This window comes from Petaurus breviceps, unplaced genomic scaffold (assembly GCF_028583685.1).
Source record: "Petaurus breviceps papuanus isolate PSGF00001 unplaced genomic scaffold, PetGlider_PUasm1.0 173, whole genome shotgun sequence".
Lineage (NCBI taxonomy): Eukaryota > Metazoa > Chordata > Mammalia > Diprotodontia > Petauridae > Petaurus > Petaurus breviceps.
This window is the reverse complement of record NW_027185759.1, coordinates 10,361,993-10,385,606: the sequence shown is the minus strand read 5'-3', so window position 1 is coordinate 10,385,606 and position 23,614 is coordinate 10,361,993. Positions and strand designations below refer to the sequence as shown.

General features: G+C 50.8%; 1 protein-coding gene across 6 annotated transcripts in view; it reads right to left on the bottom strand.

The window, feature by feature from the left end:
- The window catches only part of HDLBP (high density lipoprotein binding protein), a 91,333-nt gene that overhangs the window by 26,426 nt on the left and 41,293 nt on the right, over positions 1-23,614 (bottom strand). For 2 of the 6 annotated variants that reach the window (XM_069083371.1, XM_069083377.1), the window contains exons 1-10: positions 19,399-19,555; positions 14,914-14,974; positions 10,341-10,454; positions 9,390-9,547; positions 8,604-8,819; positions 6,767-6,973; positions 2,630-2,845; positions 1,992-2,198; positions 1,789-1,896; positions 113-217 (exon numbers count right to left, since the gene is read on the bottom strand). In XM_069083371.1, coding sequence (XP_068939472.1) covers positions 113-217; positions 1,789-1,896; positions 1,992-2,198; positions 2,630-2,845; positions 6,767-6,973; positions 8,604-8,819; positions 9,390-9,547; positions 10,341-10,416 — 1,293 coding nt within the window. In that variant the 5' untranslated portion in view covers positions 10,417-10,454; positions 14,914-14,974; positions 19,399-19,555. Of the gene's footprint in view, positions 1-112; positions 218-1,788; positions 1,897-1,991; positions 2,199-2,629; positions 2,846-6,766; positions 6,974-8,603; positions 8,820-9,389; positions 9,548-10,340; positions 10,455-14,913; positions 14,975-16,051; positions 16,184-19,398; positions 19,556-23,614 lie in introns of those variants that run through there. The other 4 variants (XM_069083373.1, XM_069083374.1, XM_069083372.1 and 1 more) reach the window with 4 other exon arrangements.

Sequence of the window (23,614 nt, the reverse complement as noted above, 5' to 3'; positions counted from 1 at the left end):
ATTTTTATTTCATCTCTGGGTTTCAGGGACACTGACATTAATCATCTGAAAGGCTCCTCTCTTCTTTCCCATCAAGATGCCCTCTAGTCCCAGACACTCTACACAGACTTACCAGATCCTTGACCATGACCTCGATCTGTTCTTGAGCCACATTCACGTCCTCGGTGGGTCCTTCCAGTGTGATTTTATCCTCTCCTTCAGTAAATTCTATGTGAACCTGCAACCCCCAAAAGAGGAGAGCCGATGCTAAATCTGCAATACCTACCTAAAACCAACACCACAACCAACCTCAAAACTTTAATTACAATTTTCTCAAACAGCAAAAGAGAGGTGGTTCCCAGGTAACCACAGGTGTGTGTGCCTGGAGCCAAACTCTTCTGAGCACCTGCCCCAAACCCTCTCCTCATATCTACTAAGACAACAGCCATGAATAAAAGTATCACAGCAGAAAGGAACCTGGGAGATCCTCTTCTAGGCCAAATCACTAGTTTTTCCACATAAAGGCACCAAGCCCCATAGAGGGGAAGGGATAGGTGCCCCATTAGACTGCAAGCTCTTAGAGGTAGTTGCTGTCATTTTCTTATCTGTTTTCCTGGCACTCAGCACAGTGCCTAGTACAGAGCAAGTCTTCAGAAATGTGAATGGAGCTGAAAACCATCTGGGTTCACCCTAGCACAGGCATGGCTGAGCTTGGCCCTCAAAAATGCCAATTCCAAACCTGGTCCCCCTTTGCTTAGCCAAAGCCACTGCCCACTCCTCAGAGCCTTTAGGGTGGCCGGTCCTCTCAGACAACGAGCAGGACAGCAGGGACATACAGGAGGAGGGTTCAGCCGGCCAAGACCAGACCAGAGCAAACAGTGGGAAAGCTGAGCATGGCTCCTAGCTCCCCTGAGAACTGCTCAATCACAGGACAAAACTGTCAAATACCAAGCACAAAGGACAAGGCTGCAGAGGCAATCCAAGGTACGTACCCCTTAACCATTGTGCATAATTCAGGGGCCTGAGCCAAGACAACAAACACTGGCCCCTGGGAAATTAAATTGGAAAGATTCTCAGACCCATAACTCCCCAGGTGAGTGAACCCCTATGGACCAGAAAGAAACATCTGTTTTCTAAAATTGCATCAAAATACTCTGAGAGGCAGCCTAAGTCCTAGCGCTCCCGGTCTGCGTGGATGTTAACAGAGATGCTCGTCCCCAAAGGTAACAGAGACCTAATCAAATCTTCAAAGCTACCTCCTTGAGTCAGGACTGCAGAGGACACTGCAGCCAATTCTGGGCCTGAATCCCCACAAAGCTCCCCAGTCCATGACACAGCTCTTCTAGAGAACTTCTGCGACTCTCTGGCCAAGCTACTGCTGTACCCTCAATGGCACCTCACACTCCCTGGCCCATCCACAAAGAGCCATCAGCATGGGGCAAAAACTCACCAAATGCAGTGGGGGACATTTACACCATTAGGGGCATGCGTGCCATGTCACAGGTCACCGTGATGGCTCTGGTGGCACCTGGCTCTCTGTGCACTATATCCAAGGAAATAGCTCCTCAAAGGTATTAACGAGGTCTGTGATGAGCCCTGCCAAATGGTCTGCCAATCCTCCCCCACACCAAGTCCAGCATCTCTAAGCTTCACAATGAGATGCAGCAATGCTTGTCAGAGGTCAGGCAGGGCGCAGGAACCTCACGTGCAGAGAGGAGATGGGTCTCACCACAGCCTACCTGGACACCCTCCACCCACTCTCTGTTGCCAAGGGAGCATTTGGAAAAATGAATAAACTCACGTCCCTACCTTTGGCATCTGCTGAGTGATTTTGGCCAGGTTCTGCCCTTTCTTGCCTATGATGAAACGGTGAAGCCAAGATGGAGCAGAGACAGAGGAGACTGTGAAACTGTTGGCCTGGGGAGAAGGAAAAGGTCAATGGGTCACGTGTGAACTGTCAGCCTTTGTGAGGGGCTGGCTGGTGAAAAAGCATCAGGCCATGCCCAGCTCACCTTGGCGTAGACTTCAGTGAGCGCCTGCCCTAACTTCTCAGGCTCACCACGCAGGATCACAGTCTCCGAGCTGCTGTCTGTGGGTGGGATCTCAACCGACACGCCAGTTCTCTCCAGAATCTCCTGCAGGGAGTTGCCCTTGGGCCCGATGACATACTTATGCTGAGACTTCTTCACCTCCACAGCAATGGTGGTGGTCTTCTTTTTCTGGGAATAAGCAAAGCAGGTAAGGGGTCAGGGAGCATGAGGGAGGCCCTGAGAATGCTCCCGGGCTCAGGCCCAAGGACTCCAAGAACAACTCCAGAAACGTGAACTAAGAGCTGGGAGCTCATCCCAGACAATGCCTGTGGAGAGCCATCTCCCTGGGGCTGCAGGGCCCTTTTTCTAGGTGACTCGGACCCCAGGGTCTTGGTAGGAAGCAGAGAGAGGCTTCTCCCCCTCCCTAGGTTCCTCAGCCCAATTGGCAGGGGTTATATCCCACCACTCAGACACAAGTCCACTCAGGGTCTTCACTTCATAAGATGCGCCCCCCCCCCCCATGTCATCAAAGAGCCAAGAACTTTGGGAATCAGACAGAAATACACATTTGGGGTGAGGACCCCCACCCTGGTCAGTCAGTGCCACCAGACTGGACCCACCTTCTCCTCATATATCTTCTTGATACGGGCCACGGCCTGCGCCAACTGCTCCTTCTCTCCGGTGAAGACAATCTCAGTGCGGTTCACACTGGGCGGTGGGATGTTGATGCGTGTACCCGTCTCCTGCATGATCTCGCCAACCAGCTTGTTGTAGGGCCCTGCGATGAATGGGTGGAAGACCTTCTCTACATCGAGCCTCTCAACTGCACGCTTGTCCTGGGGAGAAGACCACAGTGTGAGTAATCACACACATGCATGCACTCTTTTTTTTTTTTTGCCTTTTTGGAGGGCAACTGGGGTTAAGTAACTTGACCAAGGTTACACGGCTAGTTTGTTTTTTTGGTGTGTTAAGTGTCTGAGGCCGGAACCGAACTCAGGTCCTCCGGACTCCGGGGCCAGCACTTTACTCACTGCGCCACCTAGCTGCACACACTCTTATACTCACACACACACACACACACACACACACACACACACACACACACAAACTATGCTGACACACAGTCACTCAGGCAATATGCTCACACACATGCACAAACATGCACACACTCATGCATAGGCAATATACGCACTCACAACTCACATATGCACACATATACAGATATAAACCAGACACACTCACAAGCACATATATTCACCCATGTGCACGAGTACACACTCTGTCTCTCTTCTCTCTCTCTGTCTCTCTCTTTCTGCCTCTGTCTCTGTCTCTTTCTCTGCCTCTCTCTCCCTCCCTCTTCCTCTCCCCCACCCCTCTCTCTGTCTCTCTCTCTCTGTCTCTCAAAGCCCCAAACAGTGCTGCAGCACCAACATCCAGGTCTCCTAGTCACTGACCAACACAATGGCAGATGGATAGCTTTTTCTCCCATCCCCACAACCTCACTACTCTGTCAAAAACAAAAGTGATGCCTTGAAGATTAAAAAGCAAAAACAAAGGCTGTGAACCAATGCCTAAGGTGAGCACGCTCAGCCCTGTGTGTCCCCCAGTGTGCAGCACCTTCCTAGCAGAGAGGCCACCCCAGCCCTCAGCCCTGGCCCGCTCTGGCCTCTGGAAGTTCGCCAGGGCCACGGCAGCCTCATTCGGCACTACAAAAGATCTCTGCAGGAGAGTGGAGGCACAGAGGGAAAGGAGTGGGACACGTATCTGGGCTTCAAGCAGAGCTCGACCCCACATGCCACCAGACCGCAGTTACCCAAGCTGCAGATCACAGCAGCACAAGAGCACACCGTGCCCAAGTCTGCAGCGCTCCCCCAAGCCCGAAGGAAGAGCATCGCCATCTGGCTCTGGCCAGTTCTGTGGGGCATACCCCTAGGCTGGCAAGCCATGAATCCCCCCATGTAAAAGAAGCTGAGATGCTCTGAGATCCAGGCCTGACAGAAACCATCACGATTGTGAGGGGAAGTCAGAAAGGAAGCAGGAAGAGAAAATAAGGAAAAGAAGACCAAAATGGCCAAAGATCCCAAGAAGAAGAAAATTCAAGGACCTGGAACATGAGCAGATAAACCGACAGGGAAAACATTTAATGGTCAAAGGAAGTACGGCCTCCAGATCCAGTAAATGGATGCAGGTTAACTGTGAGTAAGTACTAAAAATGAAGGACAACAACCTTACACTCAAAACAGAGGACACTCTGGGACACACTGTTCCTGAGTGGTTTCAAAAAGAAATGATCACTATGGCATGCTCAGCAAAAATGGGCAAAATAGAAAAAAAAACAGAACTCTGTAACAGCAAGTCTGAAGAAACAAAAGATGGAAACACACAAAAGTAAAGAATCACAGAGAAAAAGGAGAAACAAAACCCAAGACTTATTCCAAGAAAACACAGGATCCTGAAGAAAGGAAGCACCACCCAAGGCACCAGAGGAGCACGATGGGCACATACACAGGGCAGGAGTAACGGAAGCACTCTGAAGAACTTCTGAATGGGGAAAACAAAACGCCAACGGAAGGAATCCACAGACTGCTCCCGGAGCAAAAACAAAGGTTACAAACTCCAAGTCCTGCAGGACTTAAATCCAATGATTCACTTCAGAATTCTGCAAGTCCTCAGGAGAAAGATGGCTTTCAAATACAAAGGAAATTAGAACAGCACAAGATTATTCTGCACCAACAGGAAACCCAGAAGGGAATGGAGTCAGGTGTTGTGAAGAGCCACTCCAGGAGGTCTTGATACCCTGCAAATCTGAGCTTAACCATAAGTGAAAAAGGGACAGACTTCAATAAGAGAGGTACTAGAAAAATTCTGAGAAAAAAATGAGACTGGAAGAAATCGTTCGTTTCTTTAACACTGAGGACAGAAGAAATGCCAGAGGGAGGAAGGAATGAAGCAGCAACAGAGGGGCAGAAGATATAAATCAGGTGGAGGTAAAGTGGAGAGATGCGACCAGGGCAATATGGACAGAGCTTAGCAACCCCTTGGCTACAGGTCAATCAAGGTTTCTTGTGAGACTCCATTACAAAATGAGAGGGTACACGCATGAAAGAGGGGAGTGTGTCCATGTGTCTGGGCCAAACTGAAGGGTACAGTGACCCCTGTGGTCTCAGAAGGCAAAGAGTCTAGCAATGAGTGGGTCAGGCAGGGGCTGGGGAGGAGGGGAAGAGGAAGGCCTTGCTAGGAAGGTGGGAGGAGGCTACATTCAGGAATGTTCCTATGGGTAAAGAGACATGTTCTGTGAAGGTAGAAGGGGACCTTGTGCCGGGTGTCATATGGGGGATTTGGTGCTTGACCAAGAATCATAAAATCTAAGACCATGGGTCCGAGGATGGAGCGTAGGGGGTAAGAGAAAGGAATGGAGCTGAAACTCCTGGGGCCAAGAGGCACCTGGGGAGCAGGGAGGGGCAAGATCCAGAGAGGGCATTCTGAGGTAAGTAGAGAAAGAAGCTAACAAGGAGAAGATACAGATCAGGGACGTGAGAGTGGGGTGGGTGAGGGAGAGGGAAGGGCCTAGCACAGGGCACCTAGAGGAACTGGCATCATTCAGAGAGTGAGACACAGTGGAAAGGGGCAATCTGTGAATCGATGCCCTGGAAGTGGTGATTCTATATAGAAAAACGGAGACACCAGAAAATTACAGGGGTCATGATCTTGAGGGTGAAGGAGAGGAGAGAAAGGGGGAATCTACTTAACTGAGAGGGGGAAGAAAGATGGGAAGAATTAGATAAGCAGGAAAACTCTAAAGGCTTTGAAAGGGATAACAAGTGGGCAGGAAGGATCAGCATAAGAGGAAGAGAGACGGCGGGAACACAGCCATTTTACAAAAGATTTAAGCCAAAGTAATTGAATTGACAAAACACTTTACAGCAAAAGAGAGAAAAAAATCATAACTTGAAAAAAAAAAAAGGTTACAAACAAAATGGAGGAAAATATAAACCTCTCATCACTTTAAATGTGGATGGATTAAACAATCCAACAAAATGAAAAAAAGTGACAGAGTAGATAAGAAAACAAAACACTGGGGTGGCTAGGTGGTGCAGTGAATAGAGCACAGGCCCTGAAGTCAGGAGGACCTGGGTTCGGATCTGGCCTCAGACACTTAACACAAAAAATAGCCGTATGACCCTGGGGCAAGTCACTTAACCCCAATTGCCCTCCAAAAAGGAAAAAAAAAAGAAAAAGAAAACAAAACACCACAATCTGAGTCCTATGATAAACAAAATGAAAAGAAAGATGCACACAAGATAAAACTCTGGGCATGTGCATTAAGCAGGAGTCACCACCATGCCATCTGACAAAATAAAAACAAACGGGGAAACAAGAAAACTACATCATGGTGAAAGGAACCACTAAGAACAAACCGATATAGAAATAAAACTCTGATGCTCCAAACACCAGAGTATCCAAAGTCATAAAGGAAACACTCACTGAGCTACAAGAAGCCAGACAGTAAATGACAGAGAGGGACAGGAGACTTCAATATCCCTGTCTCAACTGTGGAGAAATCTAACAGAAAGACAAGCAGCGGGGAAAGGATCAACATTACAAGAAAAATATTAGTATTGAGCTTCCCACTAACACCATGCTCTCACAGTAGCAGGCGGATCACCATCTTTCCTGATATGCTGCTAGCAAATCACCTCGCTACACACAGAATTTCAGGGAAAGAGCTACCACTACCATCGGTTCCTCTCCCTCACCTGCTCAGCTGAGATCAGCAGGACTTCGTGCCGAGCTTTCTCAATGCCCTCCTTGGTGCCAGTGATCTTGATCTGGTTGCTGGGATCCTCTGGACGAGGAATCTGGATCTTGGTTGCAGTTTTGAGTTCTAAGTCTTGCAGTTTCTCACCATTCTTACCAATGACAAAGCGATGATGTTCCTTGGGAATGGCCACCGTTGCTGAAGCCTGCAGCCCAAGAGAAGAGGGGTGTAAAGGACAACGCAGGATGCTCTCCTTCCCTATACAAGCAGCTCAGCCACAAGACAATTCATTCAGCAAGTGCTTAAGACAAAGGACAAAAGCCATCACTTCTGAAAAAGTGTTGTCTTTTGACTCACGACATCAGCACCCAAGAAAGAGGCTACAACTCACAGCAGTAGAAGTAAAGGACAGTGCTGATGTCACCATCAGTCAGAACTGGCACACAGCAGAGTTTTCACTCTATGCCCTAGGAAAAGGGCTCCTGCCTCTAGGAAAACTGTGAAGCCCCTGGGTAGAAAGGACCACAGACCACAATAAAGCTCCAGAAAGGTGAGAAACTCAAATGGGAAAGGCCACATCCTAGAAAGTGACAGAGCTTTCATAATTTTGGATAGAATCCATAGCCAAAGAGAAGAGATGATTCAATAGACAAAAGAAAGCATTTCTGTTGAATTAAATTTTCAAAAATCTCTTACCAGAAAAAACATCAATGCAGGTTATTTGAGAAGAGAAGTTCAGCTGTCAAATGAGGGGACATACTTGACCAACAGGAGTGCCACCCGCTCCCCAATGCCCAGAGACCAATCTAACCGTCACTTCTGCACCCTTCTCCATCTGGTTTCCCATGCTGAGGGGGCACTCAGTCCTCTGTGGGCATACATCCACGAGGCTCCGAGTTCTTCGGACTCATTACCTTTGAAGGTGCAGGGCCATGATCCATGGCTTGTTTGCTATGGTATGTTGTGCTTTGGGGACTTGGTCACTGACCTCCTGACAAATTATGTCCTTTCTCTTTCCATTAGTGTTTTGGAGCAATCCTTCACATAGTTACTGATAGCCTGAATTTCTTCTTTTGAGAACTGACCGTGTCCAAATAAACAGTTCTCAAAACCATTTCAGTGGACCACACGAAGACTGATCCAAATCAACAGTAAGAGAAATACAAATCAAAACAACTTGGAGCTTATGTTACATGCAGCAAATCTGTGACAATGACAAAGAATGAAAATAGCCCATGCTGAAGGGGCTTCATCCAAGAAAACAGCCACACTAAACCCTCCATGCTGCAGCTATGGACAGTCAAAGTGTACTGAAAACCAACTTGGAATTATGAGAGCTATTAATGAGGAAGCTGTTCTAAGCCTATGAACCAGACAGCCTGGGGCTGGGCATTTGCCATTGAGTTCTGTGACAGAAAGGACATTTCCAAAATACAAAAGGTGATGGGCCATCATGGCTCCTGAGGACACAAGCCATACGCTCCTTTGGCTTCTGACAGATAAGCGTGGGGCTTCAGCCACTGACTGGAATTTAGTTAATGCAAAGACTTCAAGACAACATCGAGCAAAAGAAATGACAGTCAACACTGGAGAATCAAAAGAGGTTCCAGTGCTTCTCCTCTTCTGCAGGAGGAGCTGTGCTTATGCCTGGCTCCCTCCAGTTGGTAATGTCATCCCTTCATGACTGAGACAGAAGGCCCGACTCCTCCACACTAATCTTCCTGCAGGAGCTGCCATTCCAGTGCTAGTTTGGCCTTTTGCTGCCTACTGTCCCAGGCACACACAGAACGGACACATACCCAGCCCCAGATGGGGCACAGAGAATTCAGACTAACCTGTGTCTGCAGCCTCGCAACAATGTCCTTGCGAGCCTTCATGACTGCTTCCAGCTTCCCAGAGACCATGATGGAGAGGCCTTGGTCTTTGGCAAGGGATAACTCCAGGTGAGCACCAGTCCTCTGCATGATCTCGAGGCAGATCTTGGCTTGCTCCCCTTCCCCAAACTGGTTCATGTCCTTATATTTCCTCTCCTCCAGGGGCACATGGAACACCTGCTCAAACCATGGCACAGGAGAAGGTTACAGTTAAGTTATAAGGTTATATAACACCAACAGACAACAACTCACTGTCCCAAGCTGTACCCGAGTGACCTGTCACCTGCAAGTGGGCATGGCCCCAATTTGAGGAAAGCTACTCAAGCACCTTTTCTGGACCTCGGCTGACTACACTAAGAAAGTATCTGCATGACCCCAGCATCAATTAAGTTCAGCTTGGGGGAAAGGAAGACATATTTCTGCTAAATTTAAGAAAAAAAAATGTATTAATGCCACACTAGAATTAAATTAGTAACCTTTCAAAGGAATGAATTCCCTATCACTGCAGGTCACTTGTTGGGCTCAAAGAGAATGGGCCAGAAGACAGGGCAGGTCCCTGGCAACACTCTGAGCCCCTTCCAGAGGAACTTCTCCTCAGGGACCCCTAGGCGGGAAAACATAACCCTTCCTTTGCAGTTCTCCCCATGTTTTCTACAGATCAAATGCCCACCCCACATCCAGGTACATTCCCTTAGGTCAGAGCCATTTCCTCCAGACCAAATCTGAGGCACTTCCTGCATTTCCCACCTGAGTAATGATGGAGGCTTTAATGGGTCGGATCTTGTTGCCCCAGGCCCCAGCAGGCTCCTGAGCTGCTTCCAAACAAGCAGACTTCTCAGGAAGTGGAGGGAAGGCATCTTTGTAAGTTGGAGGGTCACTTTCATCTTCCGAATTTAAAGCAGCAACTGCAGAAAGACAAAGACTTACAGTATTGTTCTAAATACAGAATGAAAAAATAGCACATGAGAACTTAAACCCCAAAACAAAAAGGCAGAGAGTGACAACTACTAGTGAACCCATCAGTTTCCATTCATTCACATTTTGGCTTTGGGATGAAAAAGATGCTTGCGTTTTCCCCAAGGTGTCTCCAAACACTAAGTTTGATAAACTTCCATTTATAACAAACGCTAAGACCCTGTTTGACCTGATGCCCAAGTCTATTTCTCTCCCCTTCAACGTAGCCCATCACCTATGGGATGCTGGAGGTGACCTGCTATGCCAGTACAGACCCTCCCTGCTAAGCTTAGCTGAGTACTAAACGAGTACACCAAGCTCCAGGCCCTGGCCTCGAAGGGCACTTACATGGGCAAGCTGGCTTTGCCTGCTTCAAGGACAGAAGCCATACCTCAAGTCTTTACATGTTCATCTTGAAAATGGGTCTCATTTGTCAAGTAAAATAGTGAAGACATGACCAAACCCATACCCATTTAGCACAAATTCTGGAAAACTGACTCAGGACATGTTTTAAGAACTGGAGCTCAATTAGTACTTGAAGGGCCTTTGGCTATCTCAACGCAGGGCAAATTCTGTAAGGCCAAGTCACCAACCTGATACACAATGTCTCTCAGAATACATGCACCCACGATGCTGTCCTTACCCCTACCCAACAGGACCTGTCTGACAAGGCTTTACAGCATTTAAGGCCAGGAAACTGTGGATGCAATAGATGTCAGAGATGTTGGGGTGAGGGCACCCTACCTTTAATCTGCTGCTGGGTCAGCCCACTGCGGTGCTCTGCAAAGCTCTCCTGGGTCAAAACTGCAACAGAGCTCATTGTCGGATGTCCCACCTACACACAATCCAGGTATGCCACTAAAGGTGGGGGGAGAATCAAGAAAGGAGAAGTCAGGTTCTCTGGATGGAGCAGACTCGCAGCTTCTCAGATTAAGTAGCAATACTGAGATCCAGAGTCTCCAAACTTGAGACAACAGCTTGGCCCTGCCCCTCCCTCCTCTATTTGTTGTATCATCTGAGGGCTGCCAAAACACTATGGCCTCTTAGCTTCCAGAAGTAACAAAAATGAAGAGGACGAAGGTAAATGGTCCAGGCCTCGATGATCTTTTAACAAAAGCTCTACTGGACTCAGTAGGTCAGCGGATCTGTGATCTCTCTAACATGGCCAAGCCTGCCGGTAGGGCCCATCATGAGCCAAGAAAGCTTCCTCATCCTTTGGAGTCTCATGAACTGCCAACACTCCCTGAGCCCCAGGCAGGGAAACAAAAACAAAAGGGAGTGTGCTGTAGTGAGGGGGAACCATCACAAAACTCAGTGGAACCCCAAGCAGTTAACAACCCATGTGCCAGCCACTGAGCATCTTTCCCATCCTTCTAAGACAAATCATTGAATTTCTTGCAAAAAACAGTGCACCCAGTAAAGCATCTCCCTATGTCTACCCTCTTGGGGGTCAATCCCATGCCTCTCCTAAGCAGGCTTCTCTTCTTCCCTCTAACAAAGGAACTCTGAGGCTCTGCCTCTCTAATGGAAGCACAACCCTCCTCCAAACACAAAAACTTCTTTTTGGCACCAAGGACAGCAGGTATCCACGTTTCCCTGGAGCTGGGGGGAAAAAAGTCCAACAGCTTCTCATCTGAGCCTCCCCAATAACCCAAGTGAAGACATGCGCTCAGAGGGGGAGGCCTGCCTGGAGAGCTCTGCCCCAGAGCACACAGACTGCAGCCATCCATTCTCAAGTTTTCACCCTGGAACCCCGAAAGGTTCTTGTTTCCCTCGTCTGTGTGCAGTGGTGTGGAAGCTCCCTGAAGGCAGGTCTCACATCTCTGCCCGCCTTGTCCCAGCCCACAGCAGACTCTCGAGAAGAGCCCACATCACCACACCAACCCATCTCCAGATCACTCTCTGATCCTTGGTCCCTTCACTGCCTGCTTCTTGCTGAGTCACCAAAAGGGAGTCGAATGAACACAGCACATGGAATCAGCGGGTGTGGGATCAAATTCCACCTCTCGCTTAGTGGTGGGGTGACTCCAATTAGGTCACAACTTCTGAATGTTTTCCATCTGCATAATCGGAAGCATACTTGTAATACCTACCAACTCAAGAGTACCAACAGTGCATCAAGCACTGGCCTGGAGACAGGAAGACTCGTTTTCCCGAGTTCAAATCCAGCCTCAGACACATAGTAGCTATGTGACCCTGGTCGAATCACTTCACCCATCCACCTGTTTCGTCAACTAGAGATCCTGACAACCGAGGACATGGAGGTGCCACAGGAGAGAAGATGGGATCGGTCATGGGCAGAGAGAGGGCGAGCCAGCCACATGATCCTGTGGCCTGGGGCACAGTGGCCAGGGACAAGGAGGTGTGGAGAGGACTGTGTTCAGTTCTGGGCCCCAGCGATTAAGGGGGCAAAGAGAAGCTCCAAAAAAGGGTGGCCTGGAGGGGGGAAGGAACCCGTGTTCATGGCATCAGGATCTGGGCCTGGTTCTTCTGGAAAAGAAAGCCTCAGGGAAGGAAGAGCATGTGAAACAGTATCTTAACGGAGAGCATGATGTGCTCTGCTAGCTCAGGACCAGAGGCGGGGGGGGGGGCAGGATGAAGGGTGATGGCCCACAGTGGGCACAGAATGGAGGGAAGGGCCCAAGAACAATGCAATGTCAGACGCAGCCAATGGTCTGACTCATTTCATCTAAGAATGAGGACAGGAAGAGGGTAAAGTTGTGGCTGGTCTTTTCTGTCTGCTCCTCCCCTTTGACCTCTCTTCTCCCAGGTGTTCAGCCTCCCTGCAGCTCTCTCCTGGTTCTCCTCCACTCTCCTGGAGGACTCCTTATCTGCTGAATCCTCCTCCAGATCACGCCCTCTAACCATGGGTGTCCCTCAGGGCCCGTCCTGGGGCCTCTTCTCTCCTCCCTCTGTACACTTACTTCCCTTGGTGATCTCATCGATGCCCCTGGACTCAAGCATCATCTCGATGCTGATAACTCTCAAACCTACCTCTCCTGCCTCACCCTCTCTGCTCACCTCCAACTGCCCGCTGAACGGCTCAGACTGGACATCTTCAGAATTTGTTCTCTTTCCCCCTGAACACTCCCCCACAGAGGCCACAGGCTCCCAAGCCAGGAGTCAGCCTGCCTGGCCTCCTCATGATCACTCACCACCCCCATATCAGCAGCATCTCACCAACACGCCCCCTTCTCTCCTGACCCCACCACCCCTTGGGTGCAGAGCCTCAGCACCTCCCAGTTGGACTGTGCCAAGAGCTAGGGAGGTCGCTTCTGGCTCCAGCCCCTCCTCCCCTGAGCCACCAAAGGCTGGTCACATCACCACCTACTCAGCAAACTCTTCCAGGAACAAACACAGAGTGCCCTCCCCACTACATCTTATTCCCCAGCACAGCGGACACCGGCCTCCATCTCTCGACTGCACCCTCCTTGCTCCACTCCTCCCATGACCCCCCAACTAAAACCCCACACTCTACAGCAGTGGCCTGTCTGCGCCTCACTGCGTCTGTTCTTATCTGTGTGCCACCGCCCCAGACTGTGATCTGAGGACAGGAGCTGCCTTTTGTCTTTCTATCCATCCCTAGTGCCTAGCACTTACACGCTAAGTGCTTCATGAATGTTTATTGATTCACAGTTGTGATAGAAGAAAAAATTCAGCAGCACTTTTAAATTCAAAGGAAGAAATACAGAGGATACAAAAAATGATGCCTGTTAGGACTCTGTTAAGTTTGTAATATATTGGGGCGGCTAGTGAATAGAGCGCTGGCCCTGGAGTCAGGAGGACCCGAGTTCAAATGGGGTCTCAGACACGTAACACTAGCTGTGTGACCTTAGGCAAGTCACTTAACCCCAATTGCCCTGCCTTTCCCCCCTCAAAAAAAAAAGGGCAAAAAATAAAATAAAATAAAATATTTTAAAAATTAATATATGCTTTGGCTTCTTCTACAGTCCTTTTCATCTGATTATCATTCACCTATAAACGTTTTTAACACTAAACAACAAGGGTGGTCCAGAGGAGAACGGTAGGCAATACCCTTCAGGGCCCACTTGGCCCTTGCTTGGGCCCTAATTTCATAGCTCCCAAGAATACGGAGGTGACAGCATGCTGTGATCTTCCCCCCCAGATCTCATCTGGAGATATGTGTTTAGCTTGGTGGGGGAGGGAGCAGCCCTCACTCGTTAAGAACACTGCTAAGAGCGTCCAGAGAAGAGCAAGCCAGAGAGGGAAGGGCCTGAAGGTCGTGTAAAATGAGGACCAACTGGGAGAAAAGAAGGGAGGGGATGGAGAAGAGCGTGCAGTGAAAGGTGAATTTTGTTTGGTTGGGTCCCAGGGGCAGAACTAGGACAGCAAGGGTTGGCTGTCAAAAAGAGGCCCAATGAGGCTGGGCACACACTCATCACAACCACAACTGCCCCAAAGAGGAACGGGAGGAACGGGCTGACAAATGCTTGTTGGCCTTGTTCTAGAGGGGGATCCTCATCGACAGCTTGGACTGGATGGCTACCAAGGCCTCTCCAGTCCCTCCCTGGAAGATTTCAAGCAGGGGCTGACTTGGGGGGGGGGGGGGGGGGGGGTCAGGTATCTAGAGGATGCCCAACTCCCTTCCCTTTCCCATCATGTCCATGAATCCCCAGCTGCTCCTCCTTGGGTCTTTCCCTCTAGTTCATGTAGATCTCAAGCTGTCCTTGAAAGAAGACAAAGGCAGAAACAGCTCCCTCTTCCTCGGCCTGCTCCTCAAGAGAGGTGGCCTGAAAGGATCCTTGGGATGCCATGGGGGTAGAGGCCAGCTAGCCAACTGTCAAAGAAGCCAATCCCCAGTCCCTGGACCCTGGCTAACCCAACCCTCCCTTCCACAGGCCAAAGATGAAATTAGGTATAGCTATATTCTTGTGTGCCTCAGCAGTCAGAGAGAGGACCCAGAGTCCCCAACTCCCAAGAAAATTCAATTCTCTCATTTTTAAAGGTTCTTCTAAGTTACTAGGGACAAAACCTACACTCCCATGATGACTAAGTTCCAAATTCAGGAGGCTCACAATGTACCAAATGCACACCTAGAAAGGAAAATAAAAATTGATCCAAAAGTAAGATGCGTGCGGGGCCCCCCCACCCCCGGGAAAAAGCAAGACTGAGAATTAACGCCAACTTCAATGGCAAATGAACACAGAAGATGACAACAAACAGCTGGAGTTCTGGTAGGGACGAAGTTTCCAAAAAATGTCTTCAAATGACATCACAAACTCTGCAGGAACAATAATGTAGAGGAGGGACAGAACTGAGAAATGAAAAGGTCTTTCAAGAAGACCTATCGACTCACCAGCTAAATGGTCAGTAGCCAGAAAGTCCGTCCTGTTGCCGCCTGTACGTCAGCCTGCCAGCTTGGGGGAAAGGTTGAAAAAAGAAAAGTTACCAGCAAGGCTAAAACCCACAAGGTCCATGTTCTCCCATGAAGCACCAGCTCTCACTACTGTCAATGAGACTTTGGACACCCACTTTCCAGGGCATTTTCCTGTTTCCCTAACCAAGCCCAAACCAAGGCACAAGGGAGAGCCAATCTCAGCTACCCCAAGTCCTGGAAGCCAATGTAGCCTAAAGCATCCTATAGTCCATCACAAAGGGAAATCTCAAGTGGAACAGGCCTCCCCACCCCGTACCTCCCCCATGAAGAGGCCATTTGAGGGGTCCAAGAAGGCACATCCCAAGGGCACAGCAGACGCTACATGCAAACATGGCCATGGCATCTGAGAATGACCACCCAAGGGAAATGAGAAGAGGAAAAAAAGCCCAGGCCTGAGGTCTCAGTAATTCCAACAGAGTTAGGATGTCCTGGATCTACCAGGGACCCACCACTGGAGGCAACAACCATCCCAAACCATTCCATTTCAGGAGCCACTGTCAGCACGGACCCACTGTGACCTCAGCCAGCTAGTCCTCAGGAGTGACAGAAGACCTCAAACTCTTTCCCAACAGTGCCCAGGGAAAGCCCAGGAAGCACCTGTGCTGAGAAGTCAGGACTGGAACGCCTTCTTGGAAGCTCTAAGCGCCCTGCCCTCTTGGAGCTGCCTCAGCACGAAATGACCTCCATCTACCCAGCTTTGGGTAGACACAGCCCTCTTTGCTAACAGCATGAAAAAGGTCTGAAGCAGCCCAGATCTGCCCCCTCCACATGGCCTCTTGGAGACCCCAAAGTGTAGTAAGAATGCTGACAGAATTAGTATCTCCCAAGGACACGGCATGCCACAGTTAAGAAAGTGTCATCCTCACAACAGAAAAGCATCATCGGTGACTTCATCAGGGCTCCCCTTCCCAGCAATGCAGAACGCCAACTGTCCACGGCTTGGAGTGCCTCCCTCCCTTCTCCCCGACCTCACTGCAGCTGAGGGCACCGCCTAGCCCTTGAATGCCACCCCAGCCCACAACGTCAGTGTGCTCCTCTTCCACACGTCACCTCTCACCTTGACTTTGGCAATAGCCTCCTTAACTGGTCCCTCTGCATGCAGTCTCTCCCTTCGAAGTTATTTGTCTAAAGCACAGGGCTGACATTGTTACTGCCCCGCTCAATACATTCCAGTGGGTTCCTCTTGGCCCTAGAATAAAAGTGTCCCAAAAGTCTTAGTGCAGTTCAAATAGCTTTAATGGATTAAAACTGCATTAAGATTTTGGAACACCCTGTACAAATAAACTCCTCTGTTTAGCTTCTAAAGCCCTTCACAATCTGCCTATTGAATGCTGCTCTCTTCTAAGAATTCTACACTCTACCTCAACTGGCCTGACTGCTAGTCTCCATCATTCCATGTCCCTTCTCCACACCTCTGCACGGGCTGGGCCCCAAGCACGATAGCATTTATTCCTTACCTGCACTTCAAAAACAAATGATCTCCCAGGAAACTGTAAGCTCCTGGAGGCTGGAGACCGGCTTTGGTCTCTGCATCCCCAGAACAGAAGCTGGGACATGCTAGATGCTCATTGTTGGCTGAACAGCTGAACAGCTAACAGTTTCAGAACTTGGTTCTGACTCCAAGGCCTAGACTCTATCAGCTACACCATACTCTATTTGTAATAAAGTAACTGATGTTTACATAGCAGTTTATGGTCTGCAAAGCCATTTTTAAACTTAAAATTCTATTTTATTAGACATTTCACATTAAATAGCAACATGCAGTAACTCAATTTATGTATTAAATAGAAGTATTTCAGTGAGTGTGAATGAATCATGTGGGAGCACAGCAGCTCTGTGACCCTGGGCAGGTCAGCCTCTCAGCCTTGGTTTCTCTCTGTAAAATGGTGATAATCATGACACCTACAAGAAGAGTGAGCTAACGTCTGAAAATGCTTTGCAAACTGCAAAAACTCTTCTGACCATGTTTCCTGGGCCCTTCCATCCCAGTCAATCTATGGTCCTAGCTCTGCTCTACATATACTCCCTTCATCTGATCCTTGTAAGACTGAGGCCAAAATATGATCAGGTCATTCCCCTACTCCATCAATGCCAATGGCTCCCCATCACCTCCAAAATCAAAAATATAACCCAATTTGGCATTCCAAGTCATCTCTAAGCTTCCCTGCTTCATCGTTCTAGCCTCCTTCCCCTTTCCACTCCCCCCCTCCCCCCCCATGGGATCCTGTAGCACTGGCCTTCTTGCTCCTCCAGGCCAACTCCCAGTTCTGGGCATTTTCACTGGCTGCTCCCCATGTCTGAAACTCCTCCCCTCCTCATCTCCACTTTCTGGCTTCCCACAAGTCTCCAACGAAACCCAGCTTTTACAGAAAGTCTTTCTTGATCATTCTTGAAACTAGTGACTTCTCTCTGGAAATTCTCAAAATGTTGCCTATACACAGGGTCTGCCTGTTCAGAGCAAACGATGTTTTCTGCCTTTCTTTGTATCTCTAGTGATAAAGTACAATGTCAAGAATACAGCAGGCAATACATGCTTGCTGATCTGCCTAACCCCCAAGTCAAGCCACTAAGGCTTGGAAAAGGTATCAGACTTCGGAGATGGCATTTGATCCCAGATCTCTCCTGACTCAAAACTAGAATTCTTTCCATTATACCAAGCTGTCTATTCAAACTGTCTGCAAAGTAAGAATAAATAGGTCCTGAATTAGGGCATAAGGAACTTTCCCATGACAAAAATAGAGGAGTAATTAGCCACTATGGGCTTTTATTCCCTGGTTCTAGTCAACTGGCTAAGGCTGCTATTCTGTGAATAGTAAAAATTCTCTGGTAAAAAAGGCCACAGACATGACTTAGGTTGATTTATTGGATGTAGACTGTGAATTTGGAGGCTCAGGATCCTAGAAGCCATAACAGACATCTAGACACCTGCCCACAAGACCAGGACCAAGTCAGAATGTAGCTCAGTGCGATGCCAGGGGAGAAAGGAGGCAGCTGGGCTTCCCTGTCCTGGGGCATTTGAAGACTTGCAGGTTTTTATCTTAAGAGGTGGGAAGGGAACCCTAAAGAAACACACAGTGATGGCATTTTTAAGGTCCTTGCAGCCCTCAAGTCCAGTCTGGCCACAACATTCAGAAAGCACTGAAAGTGACCATTCCCATGCCTGTCCCCAAGCTGCATGCAGCTGTATCAAGGTGATGCCCCCAAGGTCAGGTAGAATAACTCTTGGGGGGGGGGGGGAGCAAACAAAACAGGATGCAGGTCACCGGCACTGCTTCTCCCATGGTACACACCCCCCCCAAGCACGCAAACCTGACACCCCGGCTCTGGGCTTGGGAGGAAGGGAAGGATGCCAAAATAACTGAGACAGTGACAGACCCCGAGCTGGTGCCACCCCGCAGCCGGCTCTGGGGGCCGGACCGGCCGGTCATTAACATTAATTAGACACCCATGCACCCGGGAATGCCCTTAGAGCACACAAGCAAGCGCTCCAGCCCATCCGCCCCCTGTCTTCCCAGTTTATTCCGGAGAACCTGAGCAGGCCCCTTGGGCCGCCAGTGTCCGAGCGCAGGGCTTCAGGGGCCCGCGGGGAGGGGAGAGGCTCCTGCACCTCAGGGACAGGGAGACTCGCTCCGTGACCCACGGGCTGGCCTCCCCTCCGGCCCCCTTACGACAGGGGAGGGGGCTGCAGCAGGACTGGGCTACCGGGCAGGCCCTGGGGGCCCGGCCGCGGGCTCGGACCCAATCCGCCATCACGGCTCCCCCCCCCAGTACCGCAGCAGCCCCGAGCCCGGCCCGGCAGGTGCCCCCCGCCCCGCCCCCCACCGCGCTCGCTCCCACGCGTGCCCGCGGGGCCTCTCCGAGGTGCCACCTCAGCACTGGCTCCACCAGCGGCCGTCCCTGCGCCGGGGGCGGGGAGAGCCCTTAAAGGGCCAGTGCCCTCGCATTGCCCACGGCCGCCCCGCGAGCCTGGGGAGCCCGGCGCAGACCCCCGGGGAGGGGGGGCCGCCCCCCGCGAGGTCCAGGCTCCGGGCCGGTCCGCAGGGGCGGGCCCCGCCGGAACTTTTCTGCGGGAAGCCCCCGGCGGCGCTGTCCGCGGCCCCCGCCCCCTCCCAGCCTCGGTGTCACGGCCCCGGGACCCCCGGGACCCCTCCCCCCAGCCCGGGTCGGTGCCGGCGGAGGGGGGGGCGATGACGCGGCACCAGCGCCCCCCCCCCCCGGCCCCCGGCCCCCCCCCCCCCCTGCGCCCCGCGGGCCCGACACGTAGTGCCCCCCCCCCGCCTCCACGTCGGCAACGCAGCGCGGCCCGGGAGGGGGCGGGGGGGCGCCCCAAACTTTGTGCGGCCGCCCAAAGCCCGAGGTGAGCCGCGGGCCCGCAGCGCCCTCCCCGCCGAGGCCTGCACTTACTTTGGCCGCGGCTCCGCGCACTCTACCGCCGCCGCCTCCGGGGGAGAGCCTGGACGCGCTCGGGAAAGCGGCGGCTCCGCTTCCTCATCGGTATATACGGGCGGCGGCGCCAATGGCGGGCGGACACGTCAGAGGCCCGGCCTCCCGGCCCCGGCCCCGGCCTCCCGCGGCCTCCGCGGCCCAGCCCAGCCCAGCCCGGCCCAGCACGGCCCGGCCCGGCCTCCCGCGGCCGCGCGCGCGCCTGCCCACAGCGCCCCCCGCAGGCGCGCGCCCCGCACTGCGCGCGCCCCCGGCCCGGCCCGCCGGCCAATCACTGGCCGCCCCGGAGCCTCGTTCCGGACGCCTCCGCCGCCCGGCAACTTTGCCCAAGTAGGCGGCCCGGCAGCTGGCCACGTGGCGGCGACCCCCCACGCCCCGAGCCCCGCGCGCCCCCTGGCGGCCGGGCGGCCAGGCGGAGGCAGCGTCCAATCACAGGCAGCCCGGTGCTTAGGCCCAGCCCACGCGGCCTGCGCAAAGACATGGACAGGCGCAGGCGCGCTCCGAGTTCAGAGCCCGGCGTGAGGCCCACAGCGCCCCCCCACTGTGCACCCCCTGACTATGCCTCGGTTTCCTTATTTGTGAAATGAAGCGCCTACCTCGCAGGGTGGTACGGTGCATACAGCACGCGCTTAATAAATGCTGCTCCTCTCTCCCTTTTTTGTCTTCAGGCCCTTTCCCACTTCCACAAATTAAATGTTTCACAATAAATTCCATTTTAATTAAGTGCCCCCCATGGTTCTGCATTATTCACAGCTTGTCACTCCGAGCCCTGCAGGGGGCACAGGGGGCCACAGCGGCTAAGCCCCATGGAAACGCACGGAATTCACATTCCAACAAGAAGAGGGGAGAAAGGGTTTCAGACCCAAAGCTGGGCCGCAGAGCCCCCTGGGGGGGGGGGGGGAGGGCTTTAAGAACCCCCAGGGCCGGCTCCTCACAGACAAGGCCCAAGAGGGGGGAGCGCAGCCAACAAGCCCCCGACCCGGCCCTCCTGCCAAAATACCTGCACACAGGTGAGGGAGGGGCCCGGCAGCCTGGCCGCCTTCTCTGCCCTCCAAGAAGCCTAAACACGCTCCCTCACGGGCTGGGTGGGGGCCAAGGCTCGGGGCCAGGTACGGCGGAGGGCCCAGGGACACAGAATGCCCCCCCCCCCGCCCACTCCAGGGCCGGAACGCCGGAGAGGCACGTGCTGCCTGTGGGCAGGCCTGCAGAGAAGACCGAGGGAAAGAACAGGCTGGGCAGTGGGCTGCCGGGGGGGCAGAGGCCAAGGAGGAAGGTCCCTGCCACACCCCCTCGGGCAGAGCCCCCCCAGAGCGGAGAGCAGAAGACGGGCTGCGATGTGCATCCCTGGAGAGAACGGGCACGTAGATGCGTTCTGTCAGTTACTGACAGACCCTGAAACACAGCAGCAGCAGCAAAGACACCTCCCCAGGCCCTGGGGATACATTGTTTCCAAGGGAAGCGCCAGACAGTATCTGCCATCAGGTGGTTTTCTCCCTCGGTTCTCCCAGCACCAGCTGTCCACCCCGCCCCCGGCCCCAGCACACACCCAGCTGCCGGCGCTCCCAGGCCCTTCACACCTCTCACCTGGACTTGCACCACAGCCGCCTCCTCCCCTGCAACCTTCTTACCCTGGAAGCTCCCTGACCTTCAACCCACTCTTCTCACTGATGAGTTCTTCCAGAACCTTTTCTTGATATTGTAAATAGTTTCTAAAACCAATGTCTAACATTATCTTTAAAAAAAAGAAAGCCTTTCCAATAAAATCATTGGGTAGGCAAGAACATCCATCACCACCGCTACTATCTGATACAGTATTGTCCTACAAATGTTAGGTAGAGTAATAAGAAAAAAACATTGAGGGAATAAACACGAGCAAAGAAGTAACAGAATTATTCCTTCTTGCAAATGATACATTTTACTTAAGGAACCCCAGCTATACAATTAAAATTAATTTAAATACTTAATAACCTCAATAAAATAACAAACTAGAAAACCCATAGAAATGTCTTAGAATGTTTCTAATAAAATCCAAAAGGAAAAGACAGAAGAAAGTTCAATTCAAAATAACTCCAAAATGCACAAAATATTTGAAAGTCCCTTTACCAAGACAAACACGGAAATTATATGAATACAAGACACTATAAGAATAAAGGAGGGCTTAAATAATTGTTAGAGACAATTTCCCACGGTTGACACACGCTAAAAGAATAATGACAATACCATATACTTAATTTGGAGATTCAATGGCATACCAAACTATGCAATGGATAATTCACAGAATAAAATAGTAACATAAAAGAACAAAATCTGGTTAAGGGAAATAATGAAGGTGGGACTGAAGTGGGCCCCTAGAAACAACAGATCTCAAACCACACAGGTGGTCCCCCCGAGTCTTGGCACAGGGTCTAAAGCTGGAAGAAGGCTCTGGAGACGCCTTGTGCCACAAAGCAGAAATAATCAGAACATGCTAGACAATGTGATCAAAGGGCCAGATTAGGTGCGGAAGACATGGGCACACTATGTTCTAACCACCCCAAGGCCTCCACTATGGGACAAAATCTGCCGGGAAAGCTGGACAGGGGGCTGACCAAAGTCAGGTCTAGAATCCCATCCCCCGCTAAACATCACAATCAGCATCAAATGGATAGAGGCAGGTATAAAATGTCAGACCATAAGAAAAGAAGGGAAGGAGATAACCTTTCACAGCCATGAGTGAGGGGAGTTATTAACAAAACAAGGAGAAGAGATACTCATAGGATTAAAGGGGATCATTTGGATTAGATAAAATTGAAAGTTAGAAGGAAAATAGTTGTGGAAAAAGTCGTTGCAGCAAACTTCTGACAAGGGTCCAATAACGACAAATCAAAGCCATTCCCCAATAAGTAAACAGAGTGGTGGTTCTCACAGGGAGAAATCCACGCTATCAACAATCATATGAAAAAATGTTCCCAATACTAAAACACATGCCAGTTAAATAAAGTACCCTCTGGTACTTTACCCCGTCACACTCAGAGGGACAAAGATGACCCAAGAGGGTGATAAAAATGGTCAGCAGGACTGTGGCAGGAGACAAACACTGATGTACAGTTAGAGGAACTGGGAATTAATGATAAGGACTTGCATTTATGTAGCACTTCAAGGTTTACCAGACGCTTTACCAACAGCTCATTTATCTCCAAAACAAGGAGATGGTTTTATCAACCCATTTTATAGATGAAGAAATGGAGACAGGCAGATCTGGTCACCTGGCAGGGGCCACACAGCCGGCAAGTGCCAGAGGCAGAGGGCGATCTCGGCTCTTCATTTCCCCATTCCAGATCCAGTACTCTGTCTACCAGCTTCCTCTACTAATTAGTCCAACCATTCTTGAAAGCAACATGAAACCATATCCATACCTCAAAACTCTTTTGACCCAGCAATAGTACTATTAGGCCTATACCTTAACGAGGTCAAAGACAGAAGGGAAGCAACTCAGGTCTAAAAATATTTATAGCAACACCTTTAGTGCCAGCAAAGAATGGGGAACGATGTGGTCTTCCCATCAACTGGGGAATGGCTGAAAAAATCTATGTACCCATACTTAATCTTCCCCAAACCAACCAAAGTGATGCTGAAATGATTTTCCTCAAGAACAGACTTAACCATGCCTCACTCCACTAAATAAACTCCAGTGGCTCCCTATTTCATTGAACCCCAGAATCAAATAGAAGCAAGATCCTGCTTGGCCATGACAACTCTGCCCCACCTGTCTCTTCCCAGCCTTCTTCAACACTATCCCCTCACACACTCTACCATCCTGCCCTCCTTACTGCAACTCACTCAAGGCTCCATCTTCCATCACTGCCTTCATTGACTACCTCCGTGCCCTTCCTTTAAAAGTAGGTTCAGATTGTGGAAAGTGAGAAGAAAAGAAAGTGACTTGAATGACCATTGCTTTTGACCCAGAGCACCACTCCAAGATCTCTAACCCAAGAAAGCCACGGAAAAGATGAAAAAAGTCTGTAAGGCACCAAAATGCTGCTCTGTAAAGAATTGTAAACAAAGTCAATGCCCACGGATTGGGCAATGGCTGAACCAACGGTGATCTGTGAATGTAACAGAATATGACTATGCAAGGGGGGGGGGGGGGGGGGGACCAGAAAAGCCTGGAAAGATCTCCGTGAACTGATGCAGAATG